The following is a 22,138-nucleotide window of genomic DNA, read 5'->3' as shown; positions in this document are numbered from 1 at the left end:
GTGGATGTGTGTGAGTGCGAGTGGGGGTGTGAGTACGTGCGTGTGGCGAGTGGTGTGATTGTGAGTGCAGGTGCATGCGTGTGTGCATGAGTGTGAACGCGTGTGGTGGAGAGGCAGGGTGGTGGGTTTCCTGGAGGCAGAAGAGACCCAGGCTGGACACCGCCTGGTCCCCAGGGTCTGTCTCCCCACTAGGTCTCTTGCGGCGCCTGGACGGGGCGGCGCTCGGTTCTAGGGCAGCATTCTTCCCAGACCTTGTGAGCTCTGCGTGTGCAGAGCAGCCCTGGCCAGGGATGAAGAGCTTCCTGTGCTCCAGGGATGCATGGGTCTAGTCTCCGGGAGCTGGGGACCGCTGTGGGTTTCTGAACAGAAGGAAACGAGGAAGCACAGGCCCGAGAAGGAGAACGGGTGTGCCCGAGGTCACACGCGGCGGGTGTCCCTGGGAGTGGGGGGGCTCAACGTCTGTCCTCCGTCCCCACACTGCCCCCATCTGGGCAATAGAGGCCCGGTGGGGACATCCTGCCATCAGTGGGGCTGGATGCAAGGCCGTGGGGACCGTTCACACACATGCAGCTCTTCGGGTGAGGTCTAGAGCCTGGGGTCAGGCCTGGAGTTCCTTCCTCCTGCCTGGTGTGTTTGCTCTGTGGCACTGGCCCTGGCCAGCAGGAGGGTGGGGGTTGGAGTAGATTGCCCTGTGCCCCACAGGCGGTTACTATTTGATGGGAGCCGGAGCAAACATGTCCTGTCCCTGAGGTTGGGGAGAAGTCTGTGGCTCTCGCTCCCATGCATGCTCACTGCCAACATGTGATAAAGCGCGGGGCGGTCCCCACATACAGGTGGGACCAGTGTGGACCTCTGCGCTGGTGGGCCAGGCCTGCCGTCTTGCCCCTCTTTTTCCTTTTCGATTTCTCATAAGCAAGGAGTGGGGCAGGACAGCAAGCACTAGAGGTGCTTCGTCCTGCATGGGTGCCCTGGGGGCCGTGGACGCAGTGCCAGCACCCAGGTTTTCGTCCTCTTCCCCTACCCTGTGAGCATAGGGCTGCCACTGTGTGTGTGTGTGGGGGTGTCTCAGGGTGGTTGGGGATGGGACCCCTGGGTTCCAGGTGTCGGGGCTCCATCAGTTAGCAAGTACCGTGGGTGCAGACAGGTGTTCAGCTCCAGGGGCAGCCCCCTTGGGGAATGGAGAACTGGGTAAGAGAGTCCCCTGTCCAGGAGCTCACCGTGCAGCAAGGGAGACAGGACTGCTGCACGGTCACACAGGCCAGCTGGAGGTGACCCCTGAAGAGGTGCGGGAGTTTAGACGAAGATGAGGGTGGGGGCCTGTCATTCTGCAGGGTCTACTACTCTGTCATTGGGCAGAGGAAGTGGTATTCTGGGGGTGGGTAGGAGGCACATGGAGGTAGGAAAACCCCTGTGTGTGTGCGCGTGCGCGCGTGTGTGTACGTTTGTGTGTGTATGCGTGTGTATATGTGTGTGTGTGCATTGGGGGAGGCCATTCTGGCAGAAGCACTGGGGCATTGGGGGTGACCTAACCCCGGTGATCCTCTTCCCGTTTCTGTCCCTGAGTACAGTTGTCTCTCAAGGGTGGTTTCTTGTCTGGGCCAGGTCCCTAGTTCTAAAAAGCCCTGGGCTTTGTATGCACACATCGCGGCAGCATCCCTGTCTGGGCTTGGTGTGGTATGTGGAAGGGCAGCTAGTAAAGGCTGGTACTGGGAGTCCTCGTGGCGATCTGAGGACCGTGTGCCCAGTGTCACCTTCTGGGTCATTCATACTGTGAGGTGGCCTTCAGCGTGGGGCTTCTGCCTCTCTCTGCCCTTTGTGTCTGAGACAGGAACCAAGCCAGCCGTGAGGGGCTTGGCCTGCTGGTTTTGGGAAGCTGATGCTTTTAGTACAGGTACCTTGGGAGCTTTCCAGAAGGGGCAGTTCTGAGAGGCCAGTTGCCCCTTGACATCCCTGCCAGCTCCAGAGTTCCCTGTGTCTCCAGGAGACTGTTGATTTAAAATGTTGATTTACTACTTTGGGGGCAGGTCTCTTAGCTGCTTTCGTCTCCGCCTCCTGGGCAGCAAGGAAAGGGCCGGAGCCTGCGGTCAGACCAGGGTGGAAGGCCCAGTGCCTGATGCCCTTGGGAGCCGCGGAGATGTCTGCTCCTTGCTGAGCTCGCTGCCCACTCTGCGTAGGGACTGCACCTGTTGTGGGAGGGCAGGGAGTTGAGTGAAGTGATGGGCACACAGAGGGGACTGTGTTTGCCGCTTGTGACTAAAGCGATTTCTCTGGAACAGTCTATGTGAAGTGGAAGTGTTTTGGAAGATGAAGAGGGTGGAGCTGGTGAAAAGCATTTTGGGAGTGGGGCCTGCTCCGTGGGCTCTGTGGCGCCCCTAGGCTGTGCACGGTGCCTTGTGGGCAGCGGACCCTCAGGAGTGGTTCGGATGTTGAACCGAGCCTCAGAAGGCGTGGGGCACCTGGGTCCTGAGAGCCAGCGGGACCCTGCTGTTGGGAACAGAAGTGTGTTCTGAGCTGGCTCTGGGGTAGTCCAGCCCCAGGCACAGCACTTGGCACATGCTTGGCACCCAGGGCTGTTTGTGGGGTGACCCAAGAGTGATCTGCTAGAATACAGCCTGCCCTTCTTTTTCCTTTAAAAAAATAGACTCCGTATTCGTTTCCTGTGGCTGCTCTGACAGATTACCTCAAACCCAGCAACTTAAAACACTGCAGATTTGTTATTTGACGGTTCTGGAGGTCAGAAGCCCGAGCTGGGATGTCAGTGTGGCCTGTCCTTTCTGGAGGCTCCAGGGCATAGTGACTCTGGCCTTCCCAGCCTCCAGGGGATGGCCGGCCTCCCACCTGTCTAACACCTGCCCTCTAGCCGCTGCTTCTGTCACCCCTCGCACGGACGTGAGGACCCCACGATCAGTTGGGCCCATGCTGGTAATCCCCTGTCTTAAGGATCTTTACCTGAATCCCACGTGCAAACCCCCTCTGCCATGGAAGCTGACACTGTCTCTGGTTGCAGGGCTCAGAGTGTGGACATGTCTGTGAGGTTGTGACCCAGCCTGCGCACTTCAACAGACCCATTTCAATACCTGATTTCACTTTAGAGGAAACTCCTCGACCACAGCTCCAGGTCCCCACCCAGGGTCCTGTCCACCTTCCCGCGTGACTGTGCAGTGACAGTGGTTGTTCATGTGGTCACGATCAGTGGGTCGGGAAGGAGTCGGGGTCAGATATAGGAGCCTCCCACCAGGGACTTGGAGTTGGGCTGGAGAGAAGAGGCATCTGTGTGCCAGAGAGGGATGTGCAGAGCAGGGCAGGACCTGGGCAGCCTGGAAGATGAGGACAGTGAGGGGAGACTCCCCGAGAGCTAAGGGTCAGCTCACACTCTCGAGTAAATGTGGTGTGTCTGTACATTTCGGGGTACTTCGCCTCTCCTGCTTAGATAGGATGCTGCTGTGATTTCCAGGTGAAAAACAGGTTCCTGCGTGGCCCAGGAGCAGGCCTGCATTGGCCGGCTGGTCAGGGCAGAGCTGGTTCCCAGGCCCCAAGGCTGGCCTCATTGCATACAGGGCTCTCCCGGCCTCAAAGGGGGTGGGGCGCGGCTTGGGGTCCAGGGGCAGGCTTGCTTGCCGGGGCTCGGGGCTCCGAGCCGTGCTCAGAGTCGTGCTCGGGCACGGGGGTGAGCAGAGGCTGGGTGGGAGGCCTGGGTGGTGAGTGTGCTGCCTCCAACCTCAGGCCCAGGAGCTTGGGCATCTCCTGTTGATCCTTTAGACAGCTTGAGCCATCTGAGCAGGGGCTTAGCGTGACGAAGTGGATTTGGGGATGGTTATTAGGTGGTAGAGTGTGTGGTGTGTGCAGACAGAGAGGTCGTGGGGATCAGAGTCCTCCCCCCCAGTACTGTTCCTCCCATAAAATACCATGAAAGCTTCCTGTTTTCTCCTCTGGGAGAGGCGTTGACGGTGGTAAGGATCACCAGCAGGTGTTTATTTCCGGCCTCTAAGCACGCCCGGGCACCACAGCAACAAGTCACACAGCAACCTCCCCCGCCCCCGCCCCGCAGAGGCCGGACTGCCCTCCCGGAGTCCAACGGAGGAGTCCGATGCTGTCCCCGGCCCGAGCACTGGGGTATAAATGAGTGGGATTGTCTCCTCTCCCGAGCCTGAACCTCCTTCCAGAGCGTCTCTGCTCACAGTGATGAAGCCCTTCCGTGTGCCAGCCCCTCGGGGCCCTGTGTGCCGCTGTCTGGGTTACCTGACCCGCTCCTGTGGGGAAACTGGCACAAAAAGACACTTGGATGACTTTAGTTCAGCAGCAGAGGCAGGATTTGAACCTGGGGCGCCTGGCTCTGGAGCATCTCTGTGGGACAGGCACTGTTTGCAGGTTTTAAGCAGAAAATTTTGGGGAGTTTTAGTCAGAAAATGAAATTGCTGTCAGGACCCCGTGCTTGATGGGTGGGCATTTAAAAGGCCCCTTTGCAGTCAGTTCCGTTTGTTTACCAGGAGGAGGAGGCACCGCTCAGGACTCCTCCACCCTCCAACCCACTCCCTGTGCACTAGAGCCCTGGGTATCCTTAAAGGGGGGAGCTTCTCCTGCTGCTTCGATGAGCCACCCACCCCAGCCCAGTGCCCACCTGGAGGCAGCACCCCGGGAAGCCTAGAGCGTGCTAATCTCCCGGGAGGCAGGTACTGTCCAGGGTACCCAGCGCTCTTCAGCTTGGGTTTTCCTCTTACCTATTAAAGCCGACAGACGCAAGTCTTTCCTGGCTCCAGTTCTTACAAGCTGTGTGACTTTAGCCAAGTTTCGGAACCTCTCTGTGCCTTAGTGCCTTCATCTCAAACATGGACATGGTAATAGCACCGAGCTTGTAAGAATGATTGAGGGAACACTTAGCTTACAGCCCGGTGGGTGGTAGAGTCTCAGGGACAGCAGCTGTGGTTAGTGCACTGCAGCATGGGGACATCTGGGGACCTGGTGACAGTCCGAGTGCCTGCTGCCCAGCAAGCCCTTGTGTGTGCTAGCACACGCGTTTGCGCTTCTCACCAGCTCCAAGAAAGAGCCCTCCGGTCTAGAAGCAGCTTCCAAGGGAACAGGAGGTCCTCAGCCTGGAAGCTGTCCCGAGGCCGGCTTCTTTCTGTGGGGGAAGGGGGACTTCCTGGGCGATGTGCAGGTTTGGGGGCTTCTGGGGGTGACTGAGCTGTGGGGACTGTGGGGCCCTAATAGCCTGTCCCCCAGCAGGAAGGCGACTCTCCAGACCCTGCTGCGGGTGACAGACAGCAGGGGCTGTTTGTCTCTGTGTCTTCCTGGTCCGTCCTTGTGTGTTCAGTTGCCAGCACGGGAGGCTGTTTCTCAAGTTGCGGGTGAGACCTGGGTGGCCCTCACCACCCTCACTGGCCCGAGGCCTAGAGCCCCTGCGAGACTCCAGTACTGGCCCCTGGACGTGATTTGGATGGCCGAGGGGAAGGGCACAGCCGCAGAATTTTATGGCTTCGGGTCCTGAGGTGGTCTCTTCCTGACGTACAGCTTCCTCTCAGTCCCCTGGGGAAACAGTCACCAGGTGTTTCTTTTCTTTTACTCAGAGTAGAAGAAAAGAAGAAAGGTTTTAAGCACGTAAAGGAACTTTTCAGGGCCCATGCAGACTGGAAACTGAGAACATTCCAGACCAAAGTAAAGTTTATTCTTGGCTGGGAGGGGGCAGAAGAAGGTCACCAGTGCCCCCGCCCTGGGGCCTCTGGAAAAGGACCTTCAGCAGCCCTGTGGGAGGGGACAGTCGGGAAGGCCTGTGGTGGCCCTGAGGCTCCTTGTCTATAAGCTCATTTGTTTCCAGCTTCTTGGGGCAGTAACAGGAAAAGAAAGGGCAGGTGGAGGGTGTCCACAGAGCCAGGCTTTGGGGGAAGGGCAGCAGGGAGAAGCTTGGGAAGGATCTTTGCCACCAGGCCTCTCTGCGTGAGCCACCTCTGCTCCCTTTCCCCCTCATCCTCCAGAACAGGGATCTCAAAGTGGGGTTCTAGCCCGGGCAGCAGTAGCACCTGGGAATGTGTGAGTTCGGCAGGTTTCCAGGCCCACAACAGACCCAAGGGCCCAGCAGTCTGGCCCAGCCAGCCGCCTGGGGGACTCTGCTCCCCGCTGAAGCCTGAGCACCCTGCCTCCAGCCACACCCCCCAGGGGCCTCTGATTCTGGATCTAGATAAAACAGCCAGCAGGTGTGAGCCCGTCCCACACGTCCCACAGCCTTCGAGAGACCTGTTGAGTTCATTCTGTTTCCGAGTATTTATGACCTGCCTGCTCTGTGTTGAGGAGGGAGCCGGGAGCGGACGGAGAGGGAAAGAGAGGTGTGGTTCTGGCCAACAGCCCCTCGGGGGAGGAGCAGTGACTCAGACAGATTTACCGCGGGCACTGCTGGGCACTGCTGTGCTGGGGAAAGGACAGGCTGGAGGGCGGGAAGGGGGTGCGTGTGTGGGTTTTTGGGGTGGGACGTGTTGGGGGAGGGTGTCCCAGAAGAGATGATATTTGGGCCAGGAGCGGGGATGGGGAGGAAAGTGCTCCTGGCTCCTGGGCTGAGGCCGGCAGGAGGGCTGGGCGGGCCTGACTGGGACACAGTGAGTGCAGAGAACAGGGAGATGGACTGGGGTGTGGGGTGGCCGGGTCACGAGAGTTCTTTCAGCCCCTTAGGAACCTCGGAGAGCTTGGAAGTGGTTTGGGAGCAGGGGCCGGGGACTGGGGGCAGGAGGGTCAGCTTGGGGCTGGGGTAGTCCTGCTGCTAGGAGCGGCCAGGGAGTCAGCGGAGGTGAGGAGTGGGTGGTGGTCACATTCCTCAGGATGGGGAGTCCGGGAGAGTGATGGGGGGGGAGGTGAGGGCCATTTGGTGCCGATGGGACATGGGTGTGTCGTGGGGGTGGGGGTGACGTGTATGGGGCAGATGGCTGGATGAAGCTTCACGCATTCCCCAAGACAAAGAGTTTTCCTTTGGGGTCCTTCTCCCAGCCACCCTGAGGCTTTGGGGCCCCTCGGGGTGTGCGCCTTCGGAAATAGAACTACCCTGGCTTTGGTCAGTCCGAGCTGCTTGGCCACACCATGTTTTAGAGCCACAAAGGTGATCCATCCCTGGCTTAGTACATCCCCACCAGGTCTCCAGCTTGCGGTCCCCTCAAGAGGAGAGGCGAGTGACCCACGGTGAGTCTGTCCTCTACCAGGAGTGAGCTCGTGTCCTGAGAGCCCCAGGAATGTCGGAGAATGAGGGGTCATTGGCACATTCTCAGAACTTGGGGACTGTGTTTTCCAGCCTCTGTCCCTGGGGGTGGTGAGCTGTGTCAATTTCTGTTCTTTCCCCAGATAAGCTCTTTATTTCCATCCTTTATGGCAGTTTATCGTGTTAGGACCAAAAAGGGGAGCCACCCAGAGCTCTCTCCTCTGGAGAGGGAGGAACTAGTGAGTGACACACTTAGTAGCCACAGCCTTGGCAGAGCTGGGACCCCACGTCCCTTTTCCTAGGATTCTTGTGGGGGATCTGCGGCCGCCTCTGCCTCTGACCCTTCTGTGTCAGCCTCTGCTGGCCTCTGGCCCTCTCCCTGGTGTCTGTCCCACTATAGAAGTGTCTGCCTGGCATTACAGCTGTGGGTGCCCTGGGGCCAAGGGTAGGGTCACCAGGGCCTGCAGGGACTAGTCCGGAGCACCAAGGAGAGCCTTCTGGAATGTGGGATGGATCACTGAATGCCTTTTTGTTTTGGTACTAGTACCTAGTAGGCACCCCCAAACAGGAGTGCTATCCCCCCACATCTGTTTGCTCACCTAGCACTTTTGACTGTCCCTTTCTTGGGGGAGAGTGGCGACACCGGGGACTTCTGGGGTGCACCTACCAAGCAGGCAGAGAGCCGTGCTCAGTTGCTCTGGTACTTGTGGGCAAGGCCTTCTGGCCATTGTTCCTCTTCCTGCAGTCCCTTGCTCAAAAAAAAAAAAAAAAAAAAAAAAGAAGTACTTGGTGTTGATTAGGTGTGAAGGGCTGACTTTGTACTGACTGGAGGAGCCCAGAGATAAATACTTGTCAAAGTGAGGGCAGGCCTGGCTGTCCACATGTGAATTGGCTCCCAAATGACCAAGTGTTGATCCGTAGCATCTGGGGATTTGAGGACAGCAGGTTTTGTCCCACAGCGAGCAAGACCGTGGGATCTCTGTGATGTTAATCCCACTGGCACTTAGCAGAGGGCTAGCTGGAGTCGCCCTCCTCCCCGCCCTGGTGCCTGTGTTCGGGGTCAGACTCGGGCCCATCCCGGCTTTGCGGGGGGGGGGGGGGATGAGGACGCAATTGTTCACACAAAAGAAGGCATAACTAAGTAGTTTTTTTTTTTTTTTAAGACTTATGTGTTTGAGCCAAGGGGTGTGGGTGAGGTGAGAGGAGGTGGGGGAGAGACTTCCGAGCAGACCCCTGCGGAGCGCAGGCCCAACACGGGGCTCGATCCCAGAACCCTGAGATCATGACCTGAGCTGAAACCAGGAGTTGGATGCTTAACAGGAGTTGGAGGCTCACCCAGGCGCCCCATAGCCAGGTTTCAGTGTGGACCGTTTTTAGGTGACTTACTCATTTGTCCCCTTGAAAGGAGTAGACGTGTACTAAACAAGTCAGGAGAATTGTTACTCATTTCTCCCAAATGCAGGAATTAAAAAAAACTTTGGTCTATTTAGCATTTTTTTTTCCTCAGGAACTTTTTCAAAGCATCCTCGTGAAGTGGGTGTAATCCCAGCCCATCTGGGGGCTGTGCTCATTGCCACTGTGCTCAGGAGCCAGGGAGTGAAGACGGGCCTCCAGTGGGTCCCAGGCCTGTGTCTGCAGCGTTCAGGGCCGGAGGCTGGCCTTCCAGTTGGATCGCCCGTGGATGTGTGCAGGGGGCGGGTGAGGTCAGCACCGGCAGGGCAGAGCAGCCCCACGTCACTTCTCCGCTCTGCTCTAGGGACACTTCTGTTCATGCTTATAACTTGCATGAGAAATTCAGGGAGAATTAATTTTCACCTGGAGACAAAGTCTGAATTAAATAGGTCTTCAGAGGGTCTGTGGAAGATGTGGGATCCATTAGCAGACAAGCCGAGGTTTTGGAATTATCGGAGACTGTGGTTTGTGGGTGGGAAGCTCCTGCCCTCGTTAGCTGGATTGCGCTGAGAGGTGAGCAAGGGAAAGGTCTAATTTGGGGCACTTGGGGACGGTGCGGTATAGTGGGTGCCCTGGGCCACCCGCAAGGATCTTTCTGAACAGGCGTGGCTGAGGCTTAGTCTCTGTCCACCCTTGTATGTCCCCACCATCTCCTTCAGGAACCTTCTCTCTTGCTGGGGTCTGTGGGCTGACCGGGCAGGGGCACTGCGTCCTGTGTGCCTGTGTGCTGGGGTGGGGCCGGGGGCTGGTAGTTTGAGCGCGGGCAGAGCCCTGTGTGAGCCTCATTATGGGCTCTCTCCCCAGGCCTAGACATTGGTCTGTGGGGCTCAGCTTTGTTTATTGCCATAAAGTGTGGGATCCCAGACCAGAGCCCTGGGTGTGATGGCCGCAGGTGATGGGCCCAGCCAGCCTCTCCCCTTCATCTTTCTCAAGGGTATGGTCACCTCCCAGAAACCTCCTTGGCTTTGATGAGGGTGTAGGCAGTTCCTTTGTGCCTTACCAGGGCGCGTCGCTGAGGGGATGCCCCAGGGCCAGTGGGCCAAGCGCTTGGGAAGGCAGCCTGGTGTGGTGGGCACAGGGCAGGGCGGGCTGGGGTCAGACCCCAGGACCACCATTCGGGACACCATTCAGGATCGTTGACCACTCTGGCTTTGGTTTTCTCCTTTGTGGAGGAGGCGCAGCGATACCTGTGTCACTAAGTTGTTTCTAAAGGACCAAATGATGGCGAATGGAGAGCTCTCCACCCGGGGCCTGGTGCCTGCTGTCCTGATGGTAGTGGCAAAGGCAGGTGACGGCGGGTTGTCTCTGTTCTCCAGGCTCCTGTGCCTTCATTCTCCTTGTAAATGTGAGTAGCTGCACCCTTCCCAAGCTCAGGGTCCCTGCAGGACCCCTGGGCTGACCCCAGCTGCTCCGCTGTGACAGGCGGGCTGGAGGCAGCCAGCTGTGTTCGGAGGCCGCTGGAGCTATGCTGGAGGTCCTCAGAGTCAGAGCTTCCCTTCCCTCATGTGAGGAGAATTCGGAGTCTGCAGCGTCTCTGTGCCCGCAGCCTCCTTCCTGTTGGTCCAGGCCGCTTGTCCAGGGTGTACCCGGCCCTTCCTGGGCTCCCCACCTGCCTCACGCCTCCTCGTAGCAGGTCCCAGCTCCTCCCTGCCCCGGCCAGAGTGCTCCCCGGCTGCTTCTCTGGGGTCCCCTGCTGCTCCTTTCCTTTCTGTGGGTTTTCTTCAGCCCCAGCATGTCACCAGGACCCTAACCCCCTCGCCCCCCCGACACAGCCCCGTGTAGGCTGTAGGAAATACTTGGGGAACGACCACACATGCTCCCCTGGGAGGCAGCCCTGGGTACGGTGGCTTTCTGGCTCTTTGGTCCTGGCCGACATGAAGGAACGCGTTTTACACTGTGATGGAGTAGAGGGAAAGTATGGGTGCACGCGGGGGAAACAAGGATCCCGCGCGCAGTGCGCTCCAGTGCTTTCCTGCCGACCCGCGTCCTGCTGCTCTTGGTTTTCATGCTGCTTTGGATTTCCCAGATGGAGGGCACTGGACTGCAGTTTGCAGACCCCACGGTGGACCATTCGTGGAGCCTGAGGGTGGGGAGGGGGCTCTGCATGTCCCTGGACCTGTGGGTGTCTGTCAGAGGCCCGCCGGGCAGAGCAGGGGCAGCCAGGTCGGGACGGGCAGCCGGGTCGGGAAGGGCAGCCCAGAGGGGTTGGGGTCAGGGCGCCCTGGGCCCTAGAGGGAGGTGCTTCAGGGTGGACGCTCCCTCGCTGACCTAGTTTGGCTCCAGGAGAAAGAGCGCTGGGCTGAATCAGGGCGCCTGGCTTCATATCCCTCTTCTGCTGCTTGGTCGCTGGGAGACGTCGGGTAACTCACTTCACCCTCTCCATGCCTTGGTGTCTCCTACGACCCAGAGCCCTGTCCCCATCTCCCACTGTCCTCTCTGTCCATCAGCCTGCACCAGAGGGGTCCAGTGGCAGGACCAGACCTGCTGATACCTCTGCCCAGACCTTGGGGTGGAGTTGCTCTGAGTGTGGGGCACCCCCTGACTGGCCCGCTCTCTTGCAGCCCTCCAGGATGGCCGCCATGCTGGGGGACACCATCATGCTGGTCAAAGGCCTTGCCAAGCTGACCCAGGCGGCCGTGGAGACCCACCTGCAACACCTGGGCCTCGGTGGGGAGCTCCTCGTGGCAGCCAGGGCCCTGCAGTCCACGGCTGCGGAGCAGATCGGCTTGGTTTTGGGGCAGGTGCAGGTAAGGAGGCTGGCGGAAGTGGGTGGCAGGAGGGGCTGGCCTGGAGCTCTTGGCGAGGCCAGGATGGTGAACCAGGACACAGCAGGGGCATTGGCTCGGGAGACCTGCTGTCCTTCCGGGTGCCTCACAGAGCTGGGACAGCTCCCCGGGAACTGGTGGCCCGACCCCAGTTCCCTTTACAGATGAAGAACTTGCTGCCCGAGTGTGGCAGTCGTCCCCCGGGCCTGGCGAGGCACCCGCAGGTGCTCAGTGGCTGTCTGAAGGACACGTCTGTCTGAAGGACACTTCCACGTCCTCCGGACCAGGGAGCGGGGCTTGTCAGGAGACGGGCGGGACCTGGGTCTCCTGGCTTCGGGCTGGGAAACAGCAGGAGCTCCCCTACAGATCTGGCTGAGGGCTGCTTACCCGGTGGAACATGGGCCGTCCCGTGTAGGGCGAGGGGTGGGCACAGATGCTTCTCTCATGCTGGCTTCACTCCCCACAGGGTCAGGACCAGCGCCAGGAGCCTTATGCCGAGAGCTTCGACGACCCAGAAGCAGAGTTCGCTGGGCCTGAGACTGCGGGGGCCCCTACAGATTTCTCGGCGGCCTCCTCTCCTCACCGGCCACCGCCCCCACCCTGGGGTCACGCTGGCAGTGAGGGCCCAGCTCCAGCCTATGTGACCAGTGGACCCTTTAGAGAAGCGGGGCTCCCGGGCCAGGCTGCCTCCCCTCTGGGCATGGTCCCTGGGAGGCTCTTTGGAGACCCCAGACACGTGCTTGTTGCCACAGGCCTTCCGCGAAGGTTCTTCCACCAGGACCAGCCCCCCATGGGGGGCCTCACCACGGAGGACATTGAGAAGGCCCGGCAGGCCAAGGCTCGCCCGGAGAGCAAGCCCCACAAGCAGATGGTGCGTCCCGGAGGGCCAGGTGGAGTGGGACTGGGGTGGCCGCTGCTCCCGGTGGTGCTGGTGTCAGTCCTTCCTTTGGGGACGTTCTCTGATGCCGTGGTCTGGAGTTCTCGGGGACACAGAGGCCTCCTCTGGGTGGAGTATGCCGCCAGGTGGAGCGGCCGCCTTTGGGGGTGGAGCGGAGCAGTGGGGGGCTACGCGGACCGCTGCCGCCTCATCCCGTCCCGTTCGCCGATTCCGTGCGGTCTCTCTCCTTGCCCCCTCTAGCTCAGCGAGCACTCTCGGGAGCGGAAGGTGCCGGTTACACGGATTGGGCGGCTGGCCAACTTCGGAGGTAAGGTGGCTGTGTGCACCCTTGCCGCCTCGCCTGCCCTGGGCCATCCGCTCGGCCACCACGGGGCCTACGTGGAGGTGGGAGAGGGTGGGGACCCGAGGGGTCCCGGGGAGGCCATTGGTGCCTGACTCAGCTGCTCCTGACCCTTCTCTCCGGGGCATGGTCCAGTGACTGTATCCCAGTCTGCCTCTGTCACTCCTGGGGGACAGTGTCTGCGGCAGCAGCCTTTCCCTCCTGTCACTGAGCCCTGCTGCCGGGACAGGGCTGGGCAGTCAACCTTCCTGACGGAGCCGTCGAGCTCCCAGAGGGATTTTTGCCCTGACCGGCCTCGCAGGGATCGTTGGCTCGACGCCCCGCAAGCTGGCAGGTGTCAGTGGACGGCTAAGCAGGGGCTGTGGCCTTGGGGTCTGTCGGGGAGTCTGTGCGGTTGGGAGCTCTCGCCTTTTCTTTGGAGCTTTGAGTCCTGTTGTGTCCAGTACTGTGCTGAGTCGCAAGATGATTTTGGAGTGAAGCCCTCGTACCTGCTGCTGTGACCTCACGTTGTCCTTTCCACTCCCGAGCAAGATGCAGGTCGCCGTGTGTGTCTGCACCCTGACCTGCTCGTCTGGTGCTTCGCTCGGGTGGGCTTCTACGTGTCCCGCCGTATACCGCCGTCACGCACGCCCTGCCCTGCCCTGCAGCCGCTCCTCCCGGAGATGCCGTCCTGCTCCTCATTCGGGGTTGGCTCCGTGCCCCCGGGAGCCTGGCCCTCGGAGCTGGACCCGCGTGCGGGCTCTGACACTGAGCGGCGGCTGCTGGTCTTCGCGATATGCAGAGCCCACTCATTGTATGGAACTTTCTTAAAGCTTTTGTTCCATTGCTGTTCCAAAATTTGGCATCTGCTGCTGCTTAGCTGCTACAGAGTCCAGTCCAAAGTACCATCTGCCCTTTAGGACGGAGACGTGGCTTTATTTCCTCACGTGGACTTGGGTTCAACCAGTTCCTCAGGCAGCATTGTGACTGCCCAGGGTGCCGCTCCTGGGACGCGTTTGAGAACCTGGTGGCCTCCAGGGATCCTTACCCCACAGGAGCCTGGGCACTTCCCTGCTTCGCACAGGGGCTTCTGGGTGGGCGGCATTGGTTACCGGAGTGTTGCGTGGAGGCCCACTTTTCTCCCCAGCAAGTCTGAGGCCGGAGCTGTCCCTGCTCGCTCTGTGGTCTTTCTCTCCAGCCCTCTTCCCGCCGCTCTGGACGGGGCTCAGCACATAGGCTTCGCTCGACTGATGGGTTTGGAGTGGGATGGATCCTCTCATGGGGGCTCTTTGTGGGTGAGGCTAGTAGAGGGTCTCTGGGAAAAGTGGTCAGAAGCAGGTCGTGGTGGCAAATGGAATTTGACAGAATGCAGTGCGTTCCCGGTGAGGGGGCAGAAGGCAGGTGCTGGGTGGGGGGGTCAAGGTAGACGAGCGCAGCGGGGTGGGGGTTGTGGGAAGGTGTGTGCGGCAGACAGGCAGCCTCAGGAAGCCCCGGGGCAGGCTCCCCAGGGCCAGACCCCACCTGGGATGGGGTCAGAGTGAGCAGGTGTCCTGTGCGATCAGAAGCCTCTGGAGCCCATGCTCGCAGCTGCCTGGGGCCTGGAGCCGACCTTAGCAAGCGCACACTAGGGTTTTGTTCAGCACTTGGCCCCTCCAGTCGGGCTTCGAGGGGGGAGGGTGATGGCAGGGAGCATCCAGGTCTGCGGAGCACGTGGCATTCTGGCTCTGGGGAAAGTTCTGGGCTTTCAGCTATACCCCAAGGTGGTCGCGCTGTGTGTTATGACCCTTCAGCCAGTGTGAAATCAGTTCAGTGGGTCAGGACTGGCATTTAAAAAACAGAGTAAAACTGAATAGAAGATCAGAATTAATACCATAGATTTTAGAACTGTTTGTGTTGCAAAATACCGCTATTTCTCCAGAGCTACAAACATCCTGTTTTATACCTGTGGTTCACTGTATTGCAAAGTTTGTGGTTTACTGGTGGGTTGTTGTCTGAACAGAGTGAGGTAACACTCCTGCTTTGTTCTTCTAGAAAACACTTCTGACCTTTCTTCCCCTTGTGGGGTGTGATGTGGAGCAACAGGTGTAGGGATTTTTTGCAGGATGGGCATGAAGGAAAGGGATCACTGTAGATCCCCTGGGAGGCAGGCTTGACCTTGAGAAGGTCAGCGGCAGGTATCCAGCTGGTGGACGTGGATGGGGTGGGAGTCCTGGGTGCACCTCGGTTCGGGGGGTGTCACGGCTGAGATGTGAGCAGGGCGAACTGAGGATTTGAGGTCTTGTTAAGGAGTGATATGAAAGATGGGTTCAGAACTGGGCTTTAGGTTGTCACAGGATCAGGTTATAATTCCAGCCTTGCTTCCTTATGACCTTGGGCCCTGCCCAGGTTTTCCCTTTTATAAAATAGGGATTCCGAGATCCAGTAAGTTTTTATGTGTTCATTTACTTTCTCAGGGTAAAGAGAGAAGGGAGAAGGGTCAGCGTGTGTGTTAGAAACACTAGCAAGTGGGAAAGGAAGTACCCAGCCCAGCAGAGTCAGCCCCCCAGGAAACACTGCCCAGAGGAGGGGTCCAGGCTCAGTGTCCTGCAGCTCCCGAAAGGAGGGGATCGGGAAAGAGCAGAGAGCTACCCCCCACCCCGCCCCACTCCCTAAATTCAGGATCGCACACAAAGCTGTGGTTTCTAGTGCTTAGTTAGCATGGAGCTGTCTTCATCCTTCTCCTGCTAAACAGTCTTGTGGCCACTTTGACAGAGGTTTCTGGCAGCTGCATGGAAATTCCTGAGTGACGTGGTTGTACGTTCATCTTCCGTCTGGTCCCCCAGCCCTACCTTCTACATGGAAGGCCCCTCCCCACCCACTGTTGCTTCTGCTTCTCTCTCCCCTAAGATTAAAGATTTAAGTAGGTTTGATGCATCCCATAATGGGTGTGGGTGTGTTAGTACGAATCCCAGCGGGGAATGGTCCTGACACCAGAGACTGGGAACAGAGGCTGGAGTGTTCTTAGCTTCTTCAGGACTTAAATGTGTGTGTGTTGCGGGGGAGAGGGGGCTTTTTTGGGAGAAGAGGAGATGGGGTGGGAGTCAAGTGTTTGGGACAGAAGATCTGACCCAAAATAGAAGAGGGGACCCCAAGAGAAAGGAGGGTTCAGGAACCCCACCACTGTAAGAGGATCACCAAGCTGTGGTCCAGAGTCTTCTGGTGTAGAACTTTCTGTCAAAGATGCTCTGGCTATTTTTCTCAATACAAAAAAGTTTATAAACCATAAAACCCCAAAAGAATATGGAGACGACCAACACATATTTGTGAAGTCTTGCAAAGCCCCGGCACGTACGGTCACTGGAGCGCGCAGCAACTGTGGGGAGACAACCCAGGATCCGGCGTGTGTCACCCACGGGGCTCTGTTGGATTTGCCCCCTGCCGGCGCAGTGAGGTAGGTCTGTGGGGCTCTTCGAGCACGTGAACGGAACCTGCTTTTCTCCTTTAGGCCCCACGACACTCCTTCTTGCCACAGCAGGGCGGGACCCTGGCAGAGAAGCTGTGGCTTATGGTCTTTCTAGAAGCCAACGAGAAAAGCCCAGAATTTACAAAGGTTAAGACATGTTGCCTCTGCCTCAGGACCCCGTCCCTGTGCAGTGCGAGGTGGGCCCAGAGGTATTATCTGAGACCTGTCCTCACACACTTGTTCTCAAAACCTGCACAGGCATGTGCTGTGCGCTGTTGGCCCAGCCCAATGCCCCGATGGATGGATCGGGCGGAAGGGAGCCCCGGGTCCTGGGATCAGACGTCTGGAACAGGAATCCTCTCTTACATGGAGAGATGACCTTCAGCCAGTCCTGGTTTCCCCTCTGCCCCTTCTCCGAGTGCACCCTCACCCCGCCTCCCTGCACTGGCTCTTTTGGTTCAGACCAGTCCTGTCTTTGGGCAGGGGGAGATCACACCTCATCTCTCCATGGAGCAGGACTTTCAGGGCCGGCTTTTCGGCCCTCGTGTCTTACTGGCCAGAACAAGGTGGTTGTGTGGGCTCTGCCCTCCCAGTAGCCGGTGCTCCCTGGTGCTGGAGCCAGTAGTTACTGCCCACTGAGTGCGCTCAGGCCCCGAGAACACTGCCGGACGGAGCGCCTTACGACACCGCAGAGCCAGAATATTTATGTTCTGGGGAAAAGGGTTAACGCGCGGGATCCGTTGCTTGCACCCAGCTGGAGCCGTTGGCCCGCGGGAGTGGAGCCCAGGGGGCGGTTATCCAGGGGAGCAGAACGGTGAGGGGAGGCCTGCAGCTGTCCCCCCGATGATCTGCTGCAGCTGCCTGTGGCTCAGGACAGTGGTCAGTGGGGCAGGAGGGAAGGAAGACCCCTGCTGCACCCTTGGGAGACTCCCTCCCGCACGGTGTAGTGGCTCGTGGGTTGGGCCCGTCCATCTGGTCTCTCGCTTCATCTGTGCACTGTGGCCATTGGGGAGATCACGATCTTGTCGCCTCCTCTGAATGGGAGACAGCTTCCCCGTCCAGGTCACTTTCAAGACCTGGAGGCGCTGAAGACACCCAGCAGGGAGGGATTTTCTCCCCAGTGTGTGGGGAGTTCATTTGCCTCCTGCCTCCCACGGCCCCCTGCCAAGAGGGAAGGGGGGTGTTGCTGTGGATCCTGGCTGTGTGGCTGAGTCAGCCGCCCCCTACCCACCCTATTCCCGCCTTCTCTGCTCTGCCGACCGCTGCCTGCCCTCCACAGTGTCCCGATCACGGGAGGCTGACCTCCACCCACTGTAGCTTGGTTGGGGGCCTCTGGGTGCAGGGCTAGGGAGAGGAGCAGGCTGCCTTCCCAGCAAGCTGGGGGCCTGCTTCCATGGACCCGAGGCCCCCGTGTGACTGCTGCTCTGGAGGGAGGAGCACTTTTGGGGCTGGGGAGGCTGCTCGTGCTGCTTGGCCTGGTGGCCTCGCCCTCTGTAGGTGTAGCATCTGGCTCCCTTGGGTCGGCGCTCTCCTAGGACAGAAGAGCCCATCCGGGGCCGGTGACCCGGATTGGTTCCAGGACTTTAGCAGACCTCCCGAAGGCCTGCTTTCAGGCTCTGGAAGCCCACCATGGGTGGCCGGCCTGGTGCCAGAGACCTCCTCAGGGGGCCCCTGGACAGGAAGACAAGCCCATGTGCATGTCGGACCACTTACAGGGGTCCTCCAGCGCCTTGACACTGCCACCTGCCAACAGCTGGCTTGACACAGAGCCCAGGGTCGGCGGCTGAGCCCGTGGGCCCGGGGAAGTCAGGGGTCTTACATTGGCTTTGGTGAGGCTCTTTTGACCTGTGGCTTAATGTCCTTCATGGGCGTTGGGAAGTTCTGGTCATTTCTTCTTCCGGTGCGCCTTCTACCATGTTTTCTCCCCGTTTGTTAGATGTGTTGCGTGACTGCGTCTGCATTGCATGTCCGTGTCTCCCATGTTCTCGTATCTTCCGTCCCTTTTCCACCTCGTGCTTCAGAGCAGTTGTCTTCCTGTCTCCTGTGTGTATGGAAACTGAGGGGGGACTGGAGGGCGACAGGAGACCTTAGTGGGTCAGGCCCCCTGCAGAGGGGCTGCTCTCCAAAGGAGCCAGGCGGGTCCTCCACGGTTGTGGTGACCAGGCCTCCGCCAGGGAGGCAGGAGTGAGGGACTGCTGAGGGCACCAGGCCGGGGGGAAACCGGAGGCGCAGGAGCAGGAGGAAGGAGGGCGATGTGTGGAACGGGCTTGCGAAATCAGGTCTAGGGAACAGACGTGATAGGACTGGCCGGGAGTGACAAGTAGAGTGAAGGGACCCTTGGGAACCCTTGTAATTTTAGAAGGTGAAAGGTTAAGGGATCCCTATTCCCAGAAAAATGCTTTGCTTAAAAGAAATAGTTCACGAGGGGTGTCTGGCTGGCTCAGTCAGAGGAGCGTTGACGTGATCTCAGGGCTGTGGGTTTGAGTCCCGTGTTGGGTGTGGAGCCCGTTTAAAAAAAAAAAAAAAAAAAGCATTGACTTGAGGAAGGGGGGAGGGGCGCGTGTCACCCTCTGTCCGGTTACAGTGCGCCGCCAGGTGTCCACGTGTGTTTCTGCTGCTGGTCTCGGGCCTCCCGATGTGAAAACTGAGTAACGTCTTAGTAAGAAAGGAACAAACATCTCCAGAAAGAGACAAGGCCACAGAAGGTGTCGTGTCTTTTGGAAAACGGGTGCGAGGGCGGAGGTGTGCGGGGGCGGCTGTGGGGCGGCTCAGCAGCAGCGCGCGGCGCGCCCTGGGGTCGTCCTGCTGCCACCCGGGCCCTCGCGGCCCGTCCCGGCGGTAAGCAAACAAGCGCAGGGTGACTGGGTGTATTTGGTTTTTTGGTTTTAATTTTGCCGAGAACATTTGAAACAAGTCAAATTCCCATCAGCTATTCTCATGTTCCCGTAACGCAGAAATGCAGCGCACGGGCTCCCAAGAGCAGGGACAGGAAGTTGAGGAGCGAGTTTGGTGACCGATCGCCGTGGGCGCAGGCAGGCCCAGGAGCCGATCGGAGCCGGCCCTCGGGGGTGCTGCCATGAGGCCTGTGGCTGGGGCCGGGAGCTGACGGGGAGGGGAGGCTTCGGGTCTTGTGTGGCAGAGCCGTGTGCCCGGCCCTCAGGCTCCAGGTGCCTGGGTCGCTTGTGTAAAGTCAGGCCTCTGCTCACGCAGCTTGATCACTGGGGCTCGACCGTCATCGAGGCCGCTGAGAACGGAGGTCCCGGGTCTGGCAGGCCGCGTGCAGGGCTGACTGCTCGTGGGGTGGCCCACGGGGACACCCGCTTGCTGCCCGCATCCGTAGGGGCGCACTCCTGCTTTCCTCTGGCAGCCGGTGCCCGCCCTGCACCCGCTCAGCTGGGGTGGCGGGGGTGTGGGCACACGGTTTCTGCTTCTTCAAGAGCTGATCTACAAGGGGCACAGGAGTCCGCTTCGCCCCTGAGGACCTCTGAGAGAGGTGAGGGCGGATATGGTGATGGCTGCTTCCCCAGGGCCATGTGCTTGCTTGTGACTGCGCAGGGACCTGAGCTGAGTCCGAGCCTGCGGCGGGCATCCCTTGCTGGGCATGGGCGGGGGCAACTCCTGACCGCCTGGGGGCACGCCGTCCAGGGGACTCCACGACCCTCCTTCCTCCTGGCCCTGCTCCTAGGCTGTGCTGTCCCCCAGGGCCGGGAGTCAGGAACAGTTTGCTGCAAAGCCAGCGTCCTTACGTCCCCACGCCTCTCTGTGCCCTCTGGCTTAGAAGGCGCGTTACGACAGCACAGGCCCAGAGGGGAGCCTGGCACACAGTCTGTTGTCGGTGGAAATCTCCTGGCCCGGGGCCGTGCCACAGAAACCCCTGTGATCCTTGCTCTGTAAACAGCCTGGGGTTTCTGGCAGGTAGAGCTGCTGCTTCCCGCTCGGGCACCTTGTGCCAAGCCTCCTTCCCAGCGGTGCTGTTTGTCGGAGGGTGTTTGGTTTCTCCTTTTCTCGGTCTCTGCTGCCCGTCTGGGCCGAAGCCAGAGTCTGCTCCAGGGTGGCCTCGTTTAGCTCCGATGACACTCCGGGGGACTGCAGGGAGGGGGAGCTGGGGCTGGGGGCCTGGGAAGCTGGCCCGGGGCCCTCCTGTCTCTGGGGAGAAGCCTGCTGCTTCCCCGGCGTTTCTGGGCCTCAGAAGCTCTGTTGGTGAGAGAAAGGCCAGCAGCCTTCCTGGCAGGGGTGGCACCTCCCCGCCAGCCAGGACGAAGGCCAGGCTGCCGATGGCCGCCCCCGGGCTGCAGAGCTGTCTCCGTGGGCTGCCGGTCATCTGGCCGGCCTTGCTGCCAGGCGGTGTGGGCCAGGCTGGTGGTGCAGTCCAGAGTGGAGGGGGGGCGCTGCCCTGAGCGCTGGGGGGACCGAGGTGGGGCCCAAGGGCACAGGCTGCACGTGGAGTGAGCAAGTGGGGCTCTGGGCGTCCTCACCAGGCCTCGGGGAGTGTGGCGGAGGCCTCCGGCACCACCTGGTTCTGGGAGAAGGAAGAGCCTGTCTGGGCTTGTGCTTCCCTCTCAGTGAGGCTCTGAGAATGGCTGGAAGCTTGCCATTGGGGGAGGGCGGGTTATTCTTGGTTCGCTGGAGCAGGAGCTCCTGAGGCCAAGGTCAGGGTGGCTAGGTTGGCCGCGGTGGGGGGCCTGTCAGTGGGCAGCCCCTCCAGCTGCCTGGGAGCTCGCAGGCCATGAAGGAGCCTAACATCATCTTTGTGGAACTTTATTTTTGTGATTTAATGACAGGTCCTTGTCCTTGGAGAGCTCTGGTCCTGCCCAGCGGCCTAGAAATGGCCGGGGAAGGGTGTGACAGAGCTTCTAAGGGGGACGATGGGCAGGGGAGCTGGGGGGGGGGGCGCCTCTTAACTGGCGTTAAGTTAACTGGCCAGGCCATTAACCCTAGGCTTGTCTTTGGACTTGGTGTAGGTGGAGAAGAATCTAGATGCAGAGACCTTGGTGGAGGTCACTAGCTCGAAGGTTAACCCTGCTTGTTATCACTCACTTTGCAAAGGCAGAGACCTCTCTGGGTGGGGGGGGCAGGTGGGACCCGCGGAGTTAATGTATAATGGCAGGGCTGCTCTGGGCCCAGGGCCCTTGGAGCTGGTCAGAGTGAAAATAGCCCTGGCACCCAGATGGCCTTGGGGTCCCGAGCTTTCTGGGTGCCTGGCTTCTTCCTGTGGCTGCTGGAGCTCGGCTCACCCTGTGCTGGGCGGCATGTGGGTGCTTGGAGCGTGCGGGGCCCAACTCGGCGGCGCTCGGAGCGGGCGGTGCACGCTAGATTCGGAAGACTCAGTACAAAACCAACACAGAACTGTGAGGTAGCTCGGGTAATTTTTACACACGAGGGGACTTGGTAATATTTCAGTTGTATCACGTTAAATAAAATACATGATGCACATTGACTTCATTGACTTTGCACGCTTTTTTTTTTTTTTTTTCCATTTTACCGTGGCTCCTAGAAAATTTACCCTTCTGCACGCGGCTGGCCTTGTACATTTTCTAGGCAGCACTGTTGTCAGCGTGTTGAACGGGAGCAGTGACAGTCGGGGGGAGCGTGGCCTGGACCCACTGGGAGCTCTGGCTCTCGCTGGACTGAGTCCTCCCCCAACCCAGGGGGCTGAGCCCCTTCCTGCTGTTGAGCCGCACCTTTGCCCGAGGACTGCTAAGATGATTTGCAGAAAAACGATGTAAAGTTGGGTTATCTTTGGGTTTTAAAAATTACTGTTCTGTTATTTGTTGGCTCTTATTTTTTGCTAAATAAAATTTTCAATAAATTCAGTAATTTTTTCAAAACAGTAAGAAGTAATGATTGTGCAGAACTGGGAAGACAGAGAAGCACGTGCTGGTTTCCTCACCTGTTGAGCAGCGGGCCCTGGGGGAGCTCACACCTCTGGGCATGGGGGCTGCTGCGCCCCGCCTTGCTACGGGCTCAGGGTCTCTGGTCTTTGGCATCTGCCATGGGTCCCTGATGTCCCTTCTGCTGTGGCTGGTGCGCGCACGCACGTGTCCTCCACTCTTTGCTAACAGTGCCCCCCGGCCAGCGAGAACCGCGC

At 59.4% G+C, this 22,138-nt stretch overlaps 1 protein-coding gene across 1 annotated transcript in view; it reads left to right on the top strand.

Annotated features, from left to right (window-relative positions):
* COQ8A (coenzyme Q8A) overlaps positions 1-22,138 on the top strand; it is a 35,973-nt gene that overhangs the window by 5,195 nt on the left and 8,640 nt on the right. The window contains exons 2-4 of the mRNA XM_044267106.1: positions 11,188-11,373; positions 11,858-12,262; positions 12,530-12,596. Of these exons, the coding sequence (XP_044123041.1) occupies positions 11,197-11,373; positions 11,858-12,262; positions 12,530-12,596 (649 nt within the window). The 5' untranslated portion in view covers positions 11,188-11,196. The remainder of the gene's footprint in view (positions 1-11,187; positions 11,374-11,857; positions 12,263-12,529; positions 12,597-22,138) is intronic.

This window comes from Neovison vison, chromosome 10 (assembly GCF_020171115.1).
Source record: "Neovison vison isolate M4711 chromosome 10, ASM_NN_V1, whole genome shotgun sequence".
NCBI lineage: Eukaryota > Metazoa > Chordata > Mammalia > Carnivora > Mustelidae > Neogale > Neogale vison.
This window is presented reverse-complemented; position numbering and strand designations above follow the sequence as displayed.